At 36.3% G+C, this 14,945-nt stretch overlaps 1 protein-coding gene and 1 long non-coding RNA gene across 7 annotated transcripts in view; one reads left to right on the top strand and one right to left on the bottom strand.

Annotated features, from left to right (window-relative positions):
* Positions 1-14,945, bottom strand: part of LOC106007264 — a 70,217-nt gene that overhangs the window by 20,899 nt on the left and 34,373 nt on the right. The window lies entirely within an intron of this gene.
* Positions 1-14,945, top strand: part of ZFYVE16 (zinc finger FYVE-type containing 16) — a 48,900-nt gene that overhangs the window by 11,986 nt on the left and 21,969 nt on the right. For all 6 annotated transcript variants that reach the window (XM_045074495.1, XM_045074494.1, XM_045074493.1 and 3 more), the window contains 6 exons: positions 865-973; positions 1,814-4,056; positions 4,957-5,053; positions 8,043-8,204; positions 11,683-11,825; positions 13,779-14,157. In XM_045074495.1, the coding sequence (XP_044930430.1) occupies positions 904-973; positions 1,814-4,056; positions 4,957-5,053; positions 8,043-8,204; positions 11,683-11,825; positions 13,779-14,157 (3,094 nt within the window). In that variant the 5' untranslated portion in view covers positions 865-903. The remainder of the gene's footprint in view (positions 1-864; positions 974-1,813; positions 4,057-4,956; positions 5,054-8,042; positions 8,205-11,682; positions 11,826-13,778; positions 14,158-14,945) is intronic.

Raw genomic sequence — 14,945 nt, 5'->3', positions numbered from 1 at the left:
TAGTCTAAAGTACATTTTGTAAATAAAGAGGTGGATAAATTATTGCTCTTTTCCCTTAATATATGAACTCTCAGAGTAATGAGTTTGTGCCCTGGCAACCCTCTAATGAATGGTGTTACTTGTTTTTGTTTTTAGTATCTTTGTGATCTCTTGGTTTTTTATCTATTTGATTTGTGTTCAGTACTTTGTAGCCTTCATTCATTTGATGTTTGGTTGTCCCATTTAAGATGGTAAGAGCCCCCTATCAATTAGGCTCCTTGCCCTTTTGATTTTATCCCTTTAGTCATTGATAGATTCCTTTAAGGTGTCAGGCTCATTTGTGGAGTTGGTTTATCTACTTTATTTGTAAAACTAATTTATTTGTACCTCTTTCGTATGTTCATTTTCTATTTCCTTAACTCCTGCTCTTAGTTTATTAGTCTTTAATCTTTTTTCTGTTCTGATATAAGCATCTAAAGCTCTAAGCATTTGAAGTACCACTTCTGTTGAATCAAACAAGTTTTTGTGTGAAGTATTTTTATTTGTATGTAGTGTGTTTTATATTTTTGTCTTATATTTGGCATATGGTACTTATAACTATTTTAAACTTTCAATTATGAATTCTTTGACTTATGTAACTTATATAACATGAGTTACTTAGATAAGTCTTTTAAAATTTACAATAGTGTATTGTATGTTATGTTGTATGTTATGTTGTTACAGTTGGTTTTCATGTCATTTTGTATATAAGGAGGCAATTTCCCCAACTAAATTATAGATTACTCAAAGCAATTTGTATCTTTTTCTTATGTTTCTTGGTATTCAGTAGATGGCATAATATTTATATGTTAGAGAATTAAACTTTCATAACTTTTTATTTTCTAGGCATATAAGGATTAAATTCTGAATAAGTGTACAAGAAGGATGGATAGTTATTTTAAAGCAGCAGTCAGTGACTTGGACAAACTCCTTGATGACTTTGAACAGAATCCAGGTTTGTTGGTTTTTAATTTTTGATACTAAAGAAATTTTAAGTGTCTGTGATTCAGTTATCCAGATATAGAGTACTCTTAGCAAAATTTGGTTTCAGTTTTGGTCACATGGTTATATTGTGTAAGTTCACATTTCATTATAACATACTAGTCTGTTCTTACACTGAATAGAACCAATAGCCAAAAATAGAAATAAAGAAAGTAAAACTTTTCTCTACAGACACAAATTTAACCAAAAGACCTTTAAAATCAACATATGAGGGGCCTGGGTGGTTCAGTGGGTTAAGCCTCTGCCTTTGGCTCAGGTCATGATCTCAGGGTTCTGGGATTGAGCCTCATGTGGGCTTTCTGCTCAGAGGGGAGCCTGCTTCCCCCTCCTCTCTGCCTGGCTCTCTGCCCACTTATGATTCCTCTCTGTCAAATAAATAAATAAAATCTTAAAAAAAATCAACATAAGAGCCAGCTAAAAGCAGCTTAAAAACTATATATAAACTGGCATTTCATTAATATGAGATATTTTACTCATCTAATAATGAAGACTAGGAAACCAGAGAGAGAACCAAGAGGTTGGATTGTTTTTGAGCTCTTCTTCACTCTGGTTTTTATATTGCAACTGAGTTATTTTGAGTGGAACTTCTATCACACTGTGACATCTACACTGAAAAGTAAAAGCCCCAAGTAGTTTAAATAAAACTACTTTTGGAAGTTATTATAATTTTGTAAGAGAGTAATCTATTTCTGATCTAAACAAAAGTTTAGTTAGTTTAGGAGTCTTAAAAAACGTATTTGTGATAATTTTGCTTTGGCTTTTCTGAATAACATTATATCTCTATTTTAATTAGATGAACAAGATTATCACCAAGATGAGCAAAACGCCTATGATTCTAACCACTGTTCAGTTTCTTCAGAGTTGGCTTCCTCACAGCTGACTTCAGTGCTACCAAAGGATCAACAGTGCATTAATTGTTGTGCCTCATCAGAAACATGCTATGAAACAAATAAGATTTCCCTTAACAAAACACTTGAGGGACTAGCTTCCATACAAAATGAAAAAAATGTAACAGGACTTGATCTCCTTTCTTCTGTTGATGGTGGCACTTCACATGAAATCCAGCCTCTCTATATGGGACGATGTAGTAAACCTGTCTGTGATCTGATAAGTGACATGGGTAACTTAGTTCATGTAACTAATAGTGAAGAAGATATTAAACAGTTATTGCCAGATGATTTTAAGTCTAGTGCAGATTCTTTGATTGGATTGGATTTATCTTCAGCGCCAGAAACTCTTTGTGCTGCTTCAGCGGACCGTGTCAGAGAGGAACAGAATGATGTCAACTCTGAATTACAAAACAGAGAAATTAGTGAGGCTGAAGAATTGGGTACAAAAGTAGATACAGCAACTTCAGATTCATGTAATTACAGTGTGAAAGAGAATTTAAAGGATAAAAAGATCTTTAATCAGTTAGAACCAGTTGTTGATTTTAACATGCCATCTGCTTTGACTCAACAAAGTTCCAAAATGTTTGATGCCAAAGACAGTCTACAGCACAAGGACCAGCCATGTGAATTACTGAAAGCCAATAATGGTTTGGTAAAAGAGGAAGTAGATGTGGCAGTCATAGCTGCCACAGAATGTTTAGTAGAAGGAGACCGCACAAGTGCTTTGCCTTGCAGTTTTCCAAAAAATGAAGATTTATACTTAAATGATTCAAATGCAAAAGATGAAAGTTTGAAATTACCAGACTTTGCCTTTCAGGAAGATAGGACTGCTATAGTTATAAAACAGTCTGCAAAAGAAGGCTCAAGAGATGCAGATCTTAAAGATGATAATCAAGATGTAACTCAAGATTCCTCTCCAGCTCTACATGTTTCAGGTGAAGAAATATACTCCTCACTGACCTGTCTTCCAGTACCTGGGTCTTTGTGTGGATCATTAATTGAAAGCAAAGCACATGGTGATTGTTTACCACAGAATGAACACAAAGACAACATACAAGATGCAGTGCCAGTACATGAAGAAATACAGAAGAGTGTTATTCTGGGTGGGGAACCATTGGAGGAGACTAATCTTTTGAAACAAGAAAAATGTAAAAGCATAATGGAACAGGGAAATAGAAAGGTAGAGTCCAACCCGATGATAATCAGAGTTGAGTCTTTGGATCACCCTGGTAATGCAAATCCTTCTACAGCTACAGAATCTCAGATGGAGCCTTCTGGTGCTAATGCCCCAGAGTTTCCTGATCATTGTGATAGTCTCCCTTTTTCAGGCAATGATATTGATGGGCAAGATTTAGATTATTTTAATATTGATGAAGGCATGAAAAGTGGTGCACTAATTAGTGATGCTGAACTTGATGCCTTTCTGACTGAACAGTATCTTCAGACCAGTAACGTAAAATCGTTTGAAGAAAGTGTGAGTGACTCAAAATCTCAAATGATTCAGATAGACATGAAAGGCCCAGATGATAGGAACATCAGTAATACATATTTCAATGCTGAAACAGGCGCTACTGGAGAAAGTCCTGGCATTAATATGATTTGTGAAACAGTTGATAAACAGAATACTACAGAAAATGGTGGCCTTTCTTTAGGGGAAAAAAGTACAGTTCCAGTTGAACAAGGGCTATCTAACAGTAAACCTGAGATTACAAATGAATTATCAGTCTCTGATATTAACAGTCAATCTGTTCATGTTGGAGGGGCCAGACCAAAGCAGTTGTTTAACATTCCATCAAGACCAAGGGGTTCAAAAGAACCAAATAAACCAGATGTTCCAAATACGCCTGAAAGTGAGCCCAGCATAGCAAATATGATTGTTCCAACCACTTGTACTACCGATTCTACAACTGATCCTCAGGTTAGCTTCAACTCTAATTACATCGATATAGAAAGTAATTTTGAAGGTGGATCCACTTTTGTAACTGTGAATGAAGAATCTCTACCTGTAAACACTTGCAAAGAAGGCATGGTTTTGGGCCAGAAACAACCTACTTGGGTTCCTGATTCAGAAGCTCCAAACTGTATGAACTGCCAAGTCAAATTTACATTTACAAAACGGCGACACCACTGCCGAGCATGTGGGAAAGTGAGTTATAAAAATCTTTGTCTTTTATTCTTTTCAGACATTTTAAATGAAATTTAATGTGACAGAAAAGCTGATTAAGAGATGATTAAAAGTTTTGGCTAGTTTAAAATCATTTTTCACCTACGTGGAAATATATAAACCACTGTCATTTTACAGATTGCTTGAGGGTGAATGAATGTTACCTTGTCTTGAATATAATGTACTTGGAAATGAGGAATGCTAATTACTAGTTTTTGTGATATCTAAGAATATGTTTTTATCCCTCTAACATTAACACAAGATGTCCCAAATTCAGTCATATCCCCCTGTGTCATTGGATTAATTTCAAGACCACTCTGCAGTTAGTGCTATAGTCTATATCTAGGGAAACATAGAGGGGGAAAAAGCAAATTGGCTGCCACAGCTTCAGAATGTTGAAGCTGACCTGTTTGCATTCTGACTGCTTTGTCTGTAAACTCTAAGGGCTGCCTATAGAAATAACATTGCATTTTTTTATTCAGCAATTTCCAGTATTATATTGGTCTCAGATCAACTCTCCTCTCTTTTAGAATAATAATAATACTCTGCTTTTAAAAGTTTTAAATAAAGGACCACAGAAAGCTTTTTAAATTTACAAACTTATTCATTAAAGAAAATTTTTGTTCTTTTCTAATTAACAGAATTGATTTAAAGCAATTCTTCTTGTCAGAGACACAATTTTAAATTGCAGGAATCTCACTGAAGTAAAACAAAAAAGAACCATTTTAATAACTACCTGTGATTATAGTGATTAGAAAAATTATTTATGTAATCAGAAAAATGGTGTTTGGTTAATTAGATTTTGGACTGCCTCTTCCCCTGCCTTCCATAGGTATAAATATGGTTCACACAAAACCAAATTTGATATTTTATTCTTTATAGGTATTTTGTGGTGTCTGTTGTAATAGGAAATGTAAACTACAATATCTGGAAAAGGAAGCAAGAGTATGTGTAGTCTGCTTTGAGACTATTAGTAAAGGTGAGTATTAACCTGACATATTTTCTTCCAGTAATTGAATATATCATAAAAACAATTGGATTGTGACAAAGATAAACTTCTTTATTTTCTTAAGGCGAGGACCTAGTGTTGACTTATCTGGCTTAGGTGGGACATCCCATGGCTTGGTTTCTCTTCTTTTTGTTCTACTCTCACAATTAATACTACCAGTCTGGAAAGGAAGCATTCAGCTTCTGGAGTGGCAGTTCATTAACTTTTAACAGGTACCAAGTCCCTAAATGCTGCATTTCATCTTCCTATTTGTTTTGTCATCATCATTGCCATCTTTATCATCTTAATCTAAAAATTTACAGAATACTTAACAATAAGTAGAATTCAGTGTTATAAATTAATAGCATAAAGCAAGGTAATATTTCCCACCTTTTTGGAAATTATACCCTAAATGGGAATGCAAAATAAGTTAATAATATTTATGATTTTATAGATAAGTTCATAGGACTGTTACAGTATTGGCACATTTTGTCTCATATATTTTTTTCCCTTCTCAATTTTGGAATTTTGTTTGTATGTATTTCCCATTGTTTTTGGCTCCCTAGCTTAGCTACCATTATCAGCAATAATCTTGGTGGTCTTACTTGTGTTCTCACAGAGTGTGTGTGTATGTGTGTGTATGCATCATATTGTGGGTTTTTTCCCTCAAAGACACATTTGGCCTTTGGAGTACTTGGCATTTTCAAAGATTTGTTGACAGTTTAATTCCCAGCAAATAGTACTTGGGACTTTTCAATACCAGACCTGTATAGTAGCTCAGGTACTGCTTCCTGTTAGCCAGGAGAATAAATACCTGATAATAATTTGTTTTTCTCTTTTGAATGAAGATAAATTTTTTCAGCAATTCTCCAAAAAGCTCTGATGTGAGTCTATTAGCCTGAGGTAAGCTGCTTTTCTCCCTGCTGTTGACCTCTGCTCTGGAAGATAATAGAGTGTAAACTTTTTATATTTCCATCTTACCAACCTTGTTTATGAAGAGATTAGTTTAAGACTTTATAGTTGTTTTTTTTTTTTTCCTGTGCTATTCCAGTAGTCTAGAAGCCTGCTGGGGCTATTAGCCAGACAACCTGCTGGAATTCAGAAATATGAGAGCAAGTTCCCACATAATTCTCCCTCCCCACTTGAAAATAATTAGCCATTAAGATTTGAAACATTACTTGAGTTGACAGTTCAGATTTTTGGGTGAGCATTAAAACATTTTAACTGTAAGGGTCCAGGAGAGGAGAAAGTATAGCCATTAAAGAGACGCAGTAGGATATTGAGATCATGCTTTGGTTTATCAAAGAAAATATCTTGAAATGAATTTGGTTATCTAGTTGTCTGTTTTATTTATTGTGTTATGATATCTTATAGTGTGTATTTTCACTTAGGGTTCTATTTAACACTAATTTCTATACTACAAAAAAACAAATACCAGTTATTTTAATATCAACCTTAAGGTGGAAGATGGTAGAAGTGATCATTTAAAATAATGTTATTAAATAAGTTGAGAAAGATGGCTCAAGGTTTGTAAGACAAATTCCATGAAGGATTAAAAGAAAGATAGTTTAATTAGAGCTTATGGATAATGAGGAAGTTGTGCTGAGACTGTATAAGTTTCAGGGAATCTTGCATGTGAGTGCCATTAGGTAGATTTGGGGCAAGTTGGACATTACTCAAAACCCAGGGTAAGGTTTTATTTTGTGAGTTGAAATAATAGTGCTATCATTCAGGGGTACTCAAGGAGGATTTCATGACAGTGCTATCATTCAGGGGTACTCAAGGAGGATTACTTTAGCAATGGTGACATTTATAGCAGATTGGTTTGGAGAAATAATGAGGGGAAAGCTACCAGTGCTGTTCCATGTCATTTGGATGAAAAATCATTCAGCAGTATTCAAGCACTATTTTGCATTTTGGAGTTCCAGCTGTGAACAGAATATAGTCCTGTTCTCATGGAGCTATTTCATGAAGCTTAGGTATGTGGGGAGAGATGGACAGTAAGCAAAGACAATATCAGATGGTGATAATATCCTAAATTAGAGTATAAGAGGGATAGATAGTAACAGATTGGTGGCAAGACTTGTATTTTTTTTTTAAGATTTTATTTATTTATTTGACAGACAGAGACCACAGTAGTTAGAGAGGCAGGCAGAGAGAGAGAGAAGGAAGGAGGCTCCCCACAGAGCAGATAGCCTGATGCAAGGGCTTGATCTTAGGACTCTGAGATCATGACCCAAGCTGAAGGCCTAGGCCTAACCCACTGAGCCACTCAGGTGCCCCAAGAGGTAGTATTTTTTAATGATAGGCAGAGTTAGGCTTTATGATAATATGACATGTGAGCAGAGACCTGAAGGGAGAAAATAAAGCTATGTGAGTTTTTATGGAAAGAACAGTCCAAATAGAACAGCAAGAGCAAAGACTAGGTGAGTGCTTGCTTGACTTGTTGAAGAACCAGAAGGCCTGGATGGCTGGATCATACTGAATAATGGGATAGTAGTGACAGATGAGGTCAGAGAGAGAGCTAAGTGGGAAGGCAGAGGAGATAGGGATATAGACTATGTAGGGTTTTGAGAGCCACTGTAACAACTGAAATCTTCACTCCACTTGGGGGCCATTAAAAGATTTTAAACAGAGGAATGATGTGAGAGGGTTTATGTCTTAAAGAAATCACTGTGAACTGTATTGTAAATAAACTATAGGGGTACAAGGACAAAAATAGACACAGTCATATTAAATAACGGTTACTTTCTTTAGTAGATAAACGTTTGCCAAATATAATATTGAAGTAATTAATTGGTAGCTTATACTGAAGTGGAGTGCTGCCAACTGGAGAAAAGACATTATTTTTGCCAAGTACTACTTTTTCTTGCTTAGCCATTGATTTCTTTCTCTTCACAACTTGAAAAATAGATAATTTATCATAATTTACTTTGAAGTTCAAAAGTATTTCAATATTTTAATATTTTTCCCTTTCTAGCTCAAGCATTTGAAAGGATGATGAGTCCAACTGGTTCTAATCTTAAATCTAATCATTCTGATGAATGTGCCACCATCCAGCCTCTTCAGGAGACCCAAACATCCAGTGTATCTTCACCTACAACTTTACCGATCTCAGCACTTAAACAACCAAATGTTGAAGGTAACTAGAAGAAAATGATGTGTCTTAGACTAAAGATAATTTTTTTTAAAGATTTTATTTATTTATTTGACAGATCACAAGTAGGCAGAAAGGCAGGCAGAGAGAGAGGAAGCAGGCTCCCTGCTGAGCAGAGAGCCCGATGTGGGGCTCGATCCCAGGACCCTGGAATCAGGACCTGAGCTGAAGGCAGAGGCTTTAACCCACTGAGCCACCCAGGCACCCCCTAAAGATAATTTTTTAATGGAATTTCTAGTCTGATAAGGTTTAGTGAAGACAGAGAGACCAGACTAGATATCAGAAAAATTTGGCTAACAGATAAATGAAAAAATGTTCATCATCATTAGCCATCAGGGAGATTTAAATCAAAACCACATTAAGATACCACCTTACACCAGTTAGGATGGCCAAAATTAACAAGAGAGGAAACAACAAGTGTTGGAGAAGATGTGGAGAAAGGGGAACCCTCTTACACTGTTGGTGGGAATGCAAATTGGTACAGCTACTTTGGAAAACAGTGTGGAGATTCCTTAAGAAATTAAAAATAGAGCTTTTATGACCCAGCAATTGCACTATTGGGTATTTACCTCGAAGATACAGATGTCATGAAAAGAAGGGCCATTTACACCCCAATGTCATAGCAGCAATGGCCACAATTGCCAAATTTTGGAAAGAGCCAAGATGCCCTTCAACAGACGAGTGGATAAAGAAGATATGGTCCATATATACGATGGAATATTATGCCTCCATCAGAGAGGATGAATAGCCAACTTTTGTATCAACACGGATGGGACTAGAGGAGATTATGCTGAGTGAAATAAGCCAAGCAGAGAGAGTCAGTTATCATATGGTTTCACTTACTTGTAAAGCATAGGGAATAACGTGGAGGACATTAGGAGAAAGAAAGGAAAAGTGAACTGGTGGAAATTGGGGGGTAGATGAAGCATGAGAGACTGTGGACTCTGAGAAACAAAATGAGGGTTTTGGAGGGGAGAGGGATGAGGAATTAGGTGAGCCTGGTGGTGGGTACAGGGAACTGGTACGTATGTGTGTTAGAAGGTTGGAAGAGCAACTCAGAGAGTGAGTCAGAGACTACTAACTATTGGAAGCAACCACTGCTCCTAGGGTTGGAGTAATGAAAGGTGGAAGGCAATATTCTAGAACTCAGTTCCGGAGTACTAAGACGTGTTTGGTTCTCAGACCTGGGATTCAGGGTATGCCTGGTGTTATGATTTCTGGAAGAACACCAAATAGCAAATGCTGGAACCATCAAGGGGCTTCATAGGATTGGTGTTCAGTTGAATGAAGGAGTATTCCAGCCTTGATGTATGGAGTACTGCAAATCACAGGGCATGCACCTATATCTGGTGGTACCGCTGCTGCAAGGATCCTGGCAGGAACTAGAAACAGAATTATTTCTCTTCCCACCTTCCAGTCTCCCACCAGTGCTCTTGGCAGAACGTGACCAGAGCCAGCCAACAAGGGGGTCTGGGAGTTGTACTTTTCCAGACTTCGACCTGGCATCAAAGAGCACCTTATGAAAGGGTGGGCTTGGGTTTGAGAGACAATAGGTAAATAACTGGCATACCTCCCTTTCTTTAAAAATCTGTTTTTAAAATTATATTTTACCACAATAAATATGTTTTCTTTAATCTATTTAAAATTTTTTGGGCTCTCTGTTCTTTTTATATAATCTGTTGTAATTTAGGACCTTGAGTAATGCCTATATACTTTTTTTAAAGAATTTATTTATTTATTTTAGAGAGCGAGAAAATGAGCAAGTTGGGGGAGGGCCAGAGGGAGACAGAGAATCCACTCTCTCAGTGGTGCCCTGATCTCTCAGGATGCCCCACTGAGTGTGGAGCCCAAAGTGGGTTTAATCTCAGGACCCTGAGACTGTGATCTGAGCTAAAACCAAGAGTTGGCTGCTTAAGTGACTGAGCCACACAGGCTCCCCAACCAAGCCTGTGTACATTTTAAAATACAAACTATTAGTCTCTAACTTGCCAGAAAATAACTGTAAATGTCAGTTAAAAACAAATTCAGATACTTCTGATAATTACTTTGGATTTCATTTTATCTAATGTAGCTGTATTCTGTCATTATAACTTAGATAAGGAGATTCAGTATATATGGTTATATGTTACAACTCTAAAATGAATAAATATGCTTTAAAAATATTTACGTGTCCTTGGGACATATGAGTGGCTCAGTCAGTTTTAAGCTTCTGCCTTTGGCTCAGGTCATGATCCCTGGGGCCCTGGGATCAAGTCCCGCATCAGGCTCCTTGCTCAGTGGGGAGCCTGCTTCTCCCTCTCCCTCCGCTCCCCCTGCTTGTGCGCTCTCTCTCTCTCTCTTGACAAATAAATGAATAAAATCTTAAAAAATAAAACAACCAGGGCACATGGGTGGCTCAGTGGGTTAAGCCTCTGCCTTTGGCTCAGGTCACAGTCTCAGGGTCCTGAGATTGAGTCCCCGCATTGGGCTCTCTGCTCAGTGAAGAGCCTGCTCACCCTCTCTCTTTGCCTGCCTCTGTACCTACTTGTGATCTCTCTCTCAGTCAAATAAATACATTAAAAAAAAAAACCAACAACCAAAAAAAATTTTTTTAAATTTACATGTTCTTTCATATTGACATCCTAAATTACTAAATTATAAAAGGATTGCAAATATCTGAAAGATACCTTATTTAGTATGTCTACCCATATTGCAAAAATTGTATGTAATTCCAGTTTTCTCAGTGTTATCTGTATTGTGTTCTGGAAGGCAGATGTTGATCCTTTGATTTTTTATATTGTCCTAAAACCATCTGGCAGCTATTTTGATAACCTTCCTCTGTGGTGGATGGATGCTTAGTAACAAAAGAGAACACACATTTATTCTGATACCTACTTACTTCCTCCAAATTTGGGAGGAAAATATTAAAGTTCTGTATCCACATTATAAAAACAAAAAATAACATGTTTCTCTTATTAAATACATTAAAAAGAAATGATCTAATTTAAATAAAGAATTTTAAGAAAATGACCTCTGATGCACAAGTGATCCTATATCTTTTTAAGTCTTTTTATACTTTTTTCTGTTCTTCCTATGTTTTTCTTCGCTTATCTGTCATCTTCCAGTCTACATTTTTTTTACCTTGTGCCTTCGTCTTTAAATTTTATTCATTCTTCACTCATTACCTAGTAATATGGGCTTTAAGTCTGCCCCCAGTGTTTTAAGATATAACCTTTCCGATCCACTCTATTTCTGAATATGTGATTCCTTGGGTTACTCTTGCCTTTTGTATAAAAAAAGGAAAAGACTTCCATTCCAGCTAGATGAATCACAAAAGGCCATTTCTCTAGGCCTTTGCAGCCCTGAGAAGGCAGGTCTTCCCAGTGGATAGCAAAAAGGTTTTGAAAACATTTCCCAATTGATTTAGTATTAAACCATTGCAGTATACCAAATTAAAGTGCTTTACTTTTTAAACTGATTCTAGGATTATGCTCCAAAGAACAGAAGAGAGTATGGTTTGCGGATGGTATACTGCCCAATGGTGAAGTTGCAGATACAACAAAATTATCATCTGGAAATAAAAGATGTTCTGAAGACATGAGCCCTCTCTTACCTGATATGCCCTTGGTAAGGAATCTAAAGAATGACTTGTTAATTTAATAACATTTTATTTTAAATATATTTCGTGTGTGATTATTAGAGTACTTGTTTTAATACCTTCCTAAAATGACAAACATACAATGTAGTAGTATATTATAGATTTTACCTTTTTTAATGTCAGTTTAAGGTAATGATTCTCAAACTTACTGATCCGAAGATCCGTTTATGCTCCTAGAAGCATAAAGGGATAAGAGCATAAAGTTATTAAGAACTTCAAAGAGCTATAGATTATGTGGGTCATACCTAGTGATAATTACCATATTAAAATTAAAATTGTGTGGGGGTGCCTAGATTGCTCAGTCAGTTAAGTGTCCAACTCTTCATCTCAGCTCAGGTCTTGATCTCAGGGTCGTGAGTTCAAGCCCTGCATTTAAAAAATAAATAAATTTATTTATCTAATTAAATTAAAATTGGAAAAATTAATTTAAAAATTAGTTATATTAATAGAAATAATATTTTTATGAGCCATATTTTAAACCAGAGTTTAGTGAAAGGAATAACACTGTTTTATATTTTTGCAAAATTCTTTGATGCCTGACGTAATAAAAAGATCCTCACATCTGCTTCTACACTCTGTCTATTGTGATATGTTGTTTGGTTAATTATATGAAGAAAATCCTAGGACCCCACTGACTCCCTGAAAGGGTCTTGGGGACCTCAGAGAACCCTGACCCATATTTTAAGAACCCCTGGTGTAGGGAAATAGAACTTAGATTTAGTAATTTAATTTAGACTAATATTTGTGGAGTTTTTTAATTTTTTAAGATTTTATTTATTTATTTGAGAGAAAGAGCAAGTACGAGCAGGGGGATCAACAGAGGGAGAAGGAGAAGCAGGCTCCCCACTGAGCAGGGAACCCATTGGGGACAGGGGTTCAATCCCAGGACCCTGGGATCATGATCTGAGCTGAAGACAGATGCTTTAACCAACTGAGCCACCCAGATGCCCAGATAATATTTGTTTAATGATTTTAAACATTCACTAAAGTATCTGATAGTGTATTTATGTTTGCATTTACACAAATGTGATAGGTGTTAAAGATATGTAATACAGAATCCCAGCCCACTAAGAACTTTCATTGTAAAGTAGCAAAATACTCATAGAAGCGAGTATTCATACATGAAATAGGAATGTATTTATTCAGTAAGCAGATATTTATTGAGCGTCTACTCTGTGCCAGTTGCCTGGTTTATCCTGTGTGTATATATTAGACAAGATAGGTATGTATCCTGCTCTGCTTCACATACCATATAAACCTATGCTGTTTGTCAGGTTTCATGAGCTAGAATTTACAAAATAGCCCTAATTACCATAAGCACCTGTCCTCAATTGATATTTTAACAAAATGAAAGTTCTAAACAGCCTAATAAATTTTACTTGAGTTCATAAATGCTTTTTATTTAATACTAACTCAAGTTTGCCCAGTTTAAAAAGAAAGGGGCTTAACTGAAGCCGGCTTGAAGTGTTTGTGGTTACTGTTGAGGAATACACCTACCACTTTGCTTCCTAACCATTCCCCTTCCTGCCTTCCCCCCACCCCGATCTGTCCCTTGCTACCTATCTCCACTCCAGGCTTTTTGGCTGGTATCTGAAGGAGAGTTGTGTTCAACTAAGTTTGTTTACTGTGTGATACAGTACAGGATACTGAGGTTCTCCTTGCCTCCTCCTCCTAGTCTATAAAATTAAAATCATTAATATCTACATAAGTATATGATATGGTAAAGCTAAACCTTACTTTTCTGAATTTAAAGGAGCAAAGTGGTACTGTTTGTTAGCAAATTTGGCTTCTGAAGAGTTTCTGAGCCCATTTTGGTTTTAGTTATTCTTATTAAAAAGGTATCTTTGGCTATAGAGATCAACATTTCATAGTTGAATAGATAACATGAACTGATGGTTTTTTAAAAATTCCATATTTTACAGACAGTAAACACAGTGGATCATGCCCATTCTACTACAGTGGAAAAAGCAAACAATGAGATAGGAGATATTACAAGAAATGAGATAATTCGGAGTCCTATTTCTCAGGTTCCATCTATGGAAAAACTGCCTATAAGCACAGGCACTGAAGGATTACCTACTTCTTGTTCTTTTACACTAAGTGATGATGTTTTTGCGGAAGTTGAGGGACCACCTAGTCCTACTGGTGTCTTAGTTCACAGCCATTTACCTGTTGCTAGTACTTCAGATTATAGGTTACTGTGTGGTATTGACAAGAATGTTTGCAATAAGATTAGTCTTCTCCCTAATGATGAGGACAGTTTGCCGCCTCTTCTGGTTGCATCTGGAGAAAAGGGATCAGGTAGGTTAATAGTTATTTAAATTTTAAAGAGGGTCTTCTTTCTTTCTTTCTTTCTTTTTTCAAAGAATGTACTGGTAAATTTTGTGACATGTGAAATTCATGTTTTTTAAGCTGAGATAGTTTGGTTGAAATATGTACTATTGCTTGGTATCTTTAGTTTACAAAAAGTCTGGTGTGAAACCAAATTCTAAAAAGATCTGAACTTTTAAGTTGAATATGACTCATTTATCTCATTTTGAGTCCCTAATTTAGAATGAGGCAAAAGTTTAGTTTGACAGGGAAACTCATACACTTTAAACCTGAAAATGTTTCCATTTATTAGAGTTTTAACTCCATATCATTTTTTTCTTAGGCTCCCGCCCCATAGCACCTTCTTTTTTTTTTTTTTTAAATAAAGAAAGGAGCATAGTGCCTAAAGAGCGTATTGGATTGGACAGCAAAGCTAGGAATTTTCATTTCTCATCTGCTACTTAATACATCAATGACCTGAAGCATGTTAATTTCTTTGGGCTTCAGTTTCCTATGTAAAGGAAGAGCACCTATTTGATCTCTATGATCCTTTCCAAGCTGGAGGTTCTCTGACTAGCTCCCATCTCAGAGTAGTTCCCTACGGATACATCCTTGTCACCCCAGGCATTATGCTGCATCGTGCAACCCGAAACGATTGTGTTCTGTGCATGATAATATAGGGGAATGAAGTTGAGGATTCTCTGTTCCATCACTGGGAGCCATTTCATGAACGTAGCTATAGTGACAGAAAAACCTTAAGCCCTGTATTTCTCATGGCA

This window comes from Mustela putorius, unplaced genomic scaffold (assembly GCF_011764305.1).
Source record: "Mustela putorius furo isolate JIRA1106 unplaced genomic scaffold, ASM1176430v1.1 tig00537350_pilon_pilon_pilon, whole genome shotgun sequence".
Classification (NCBI taxonomy): Eukaryota; Metazoa; Chordata; class Mammalia; order Carnivora; family Mustelidae; genus Mustela; species Mustela putorius.
This window is presented reverse-complemented; position numbering and strand designations above follow the sequence as displayed.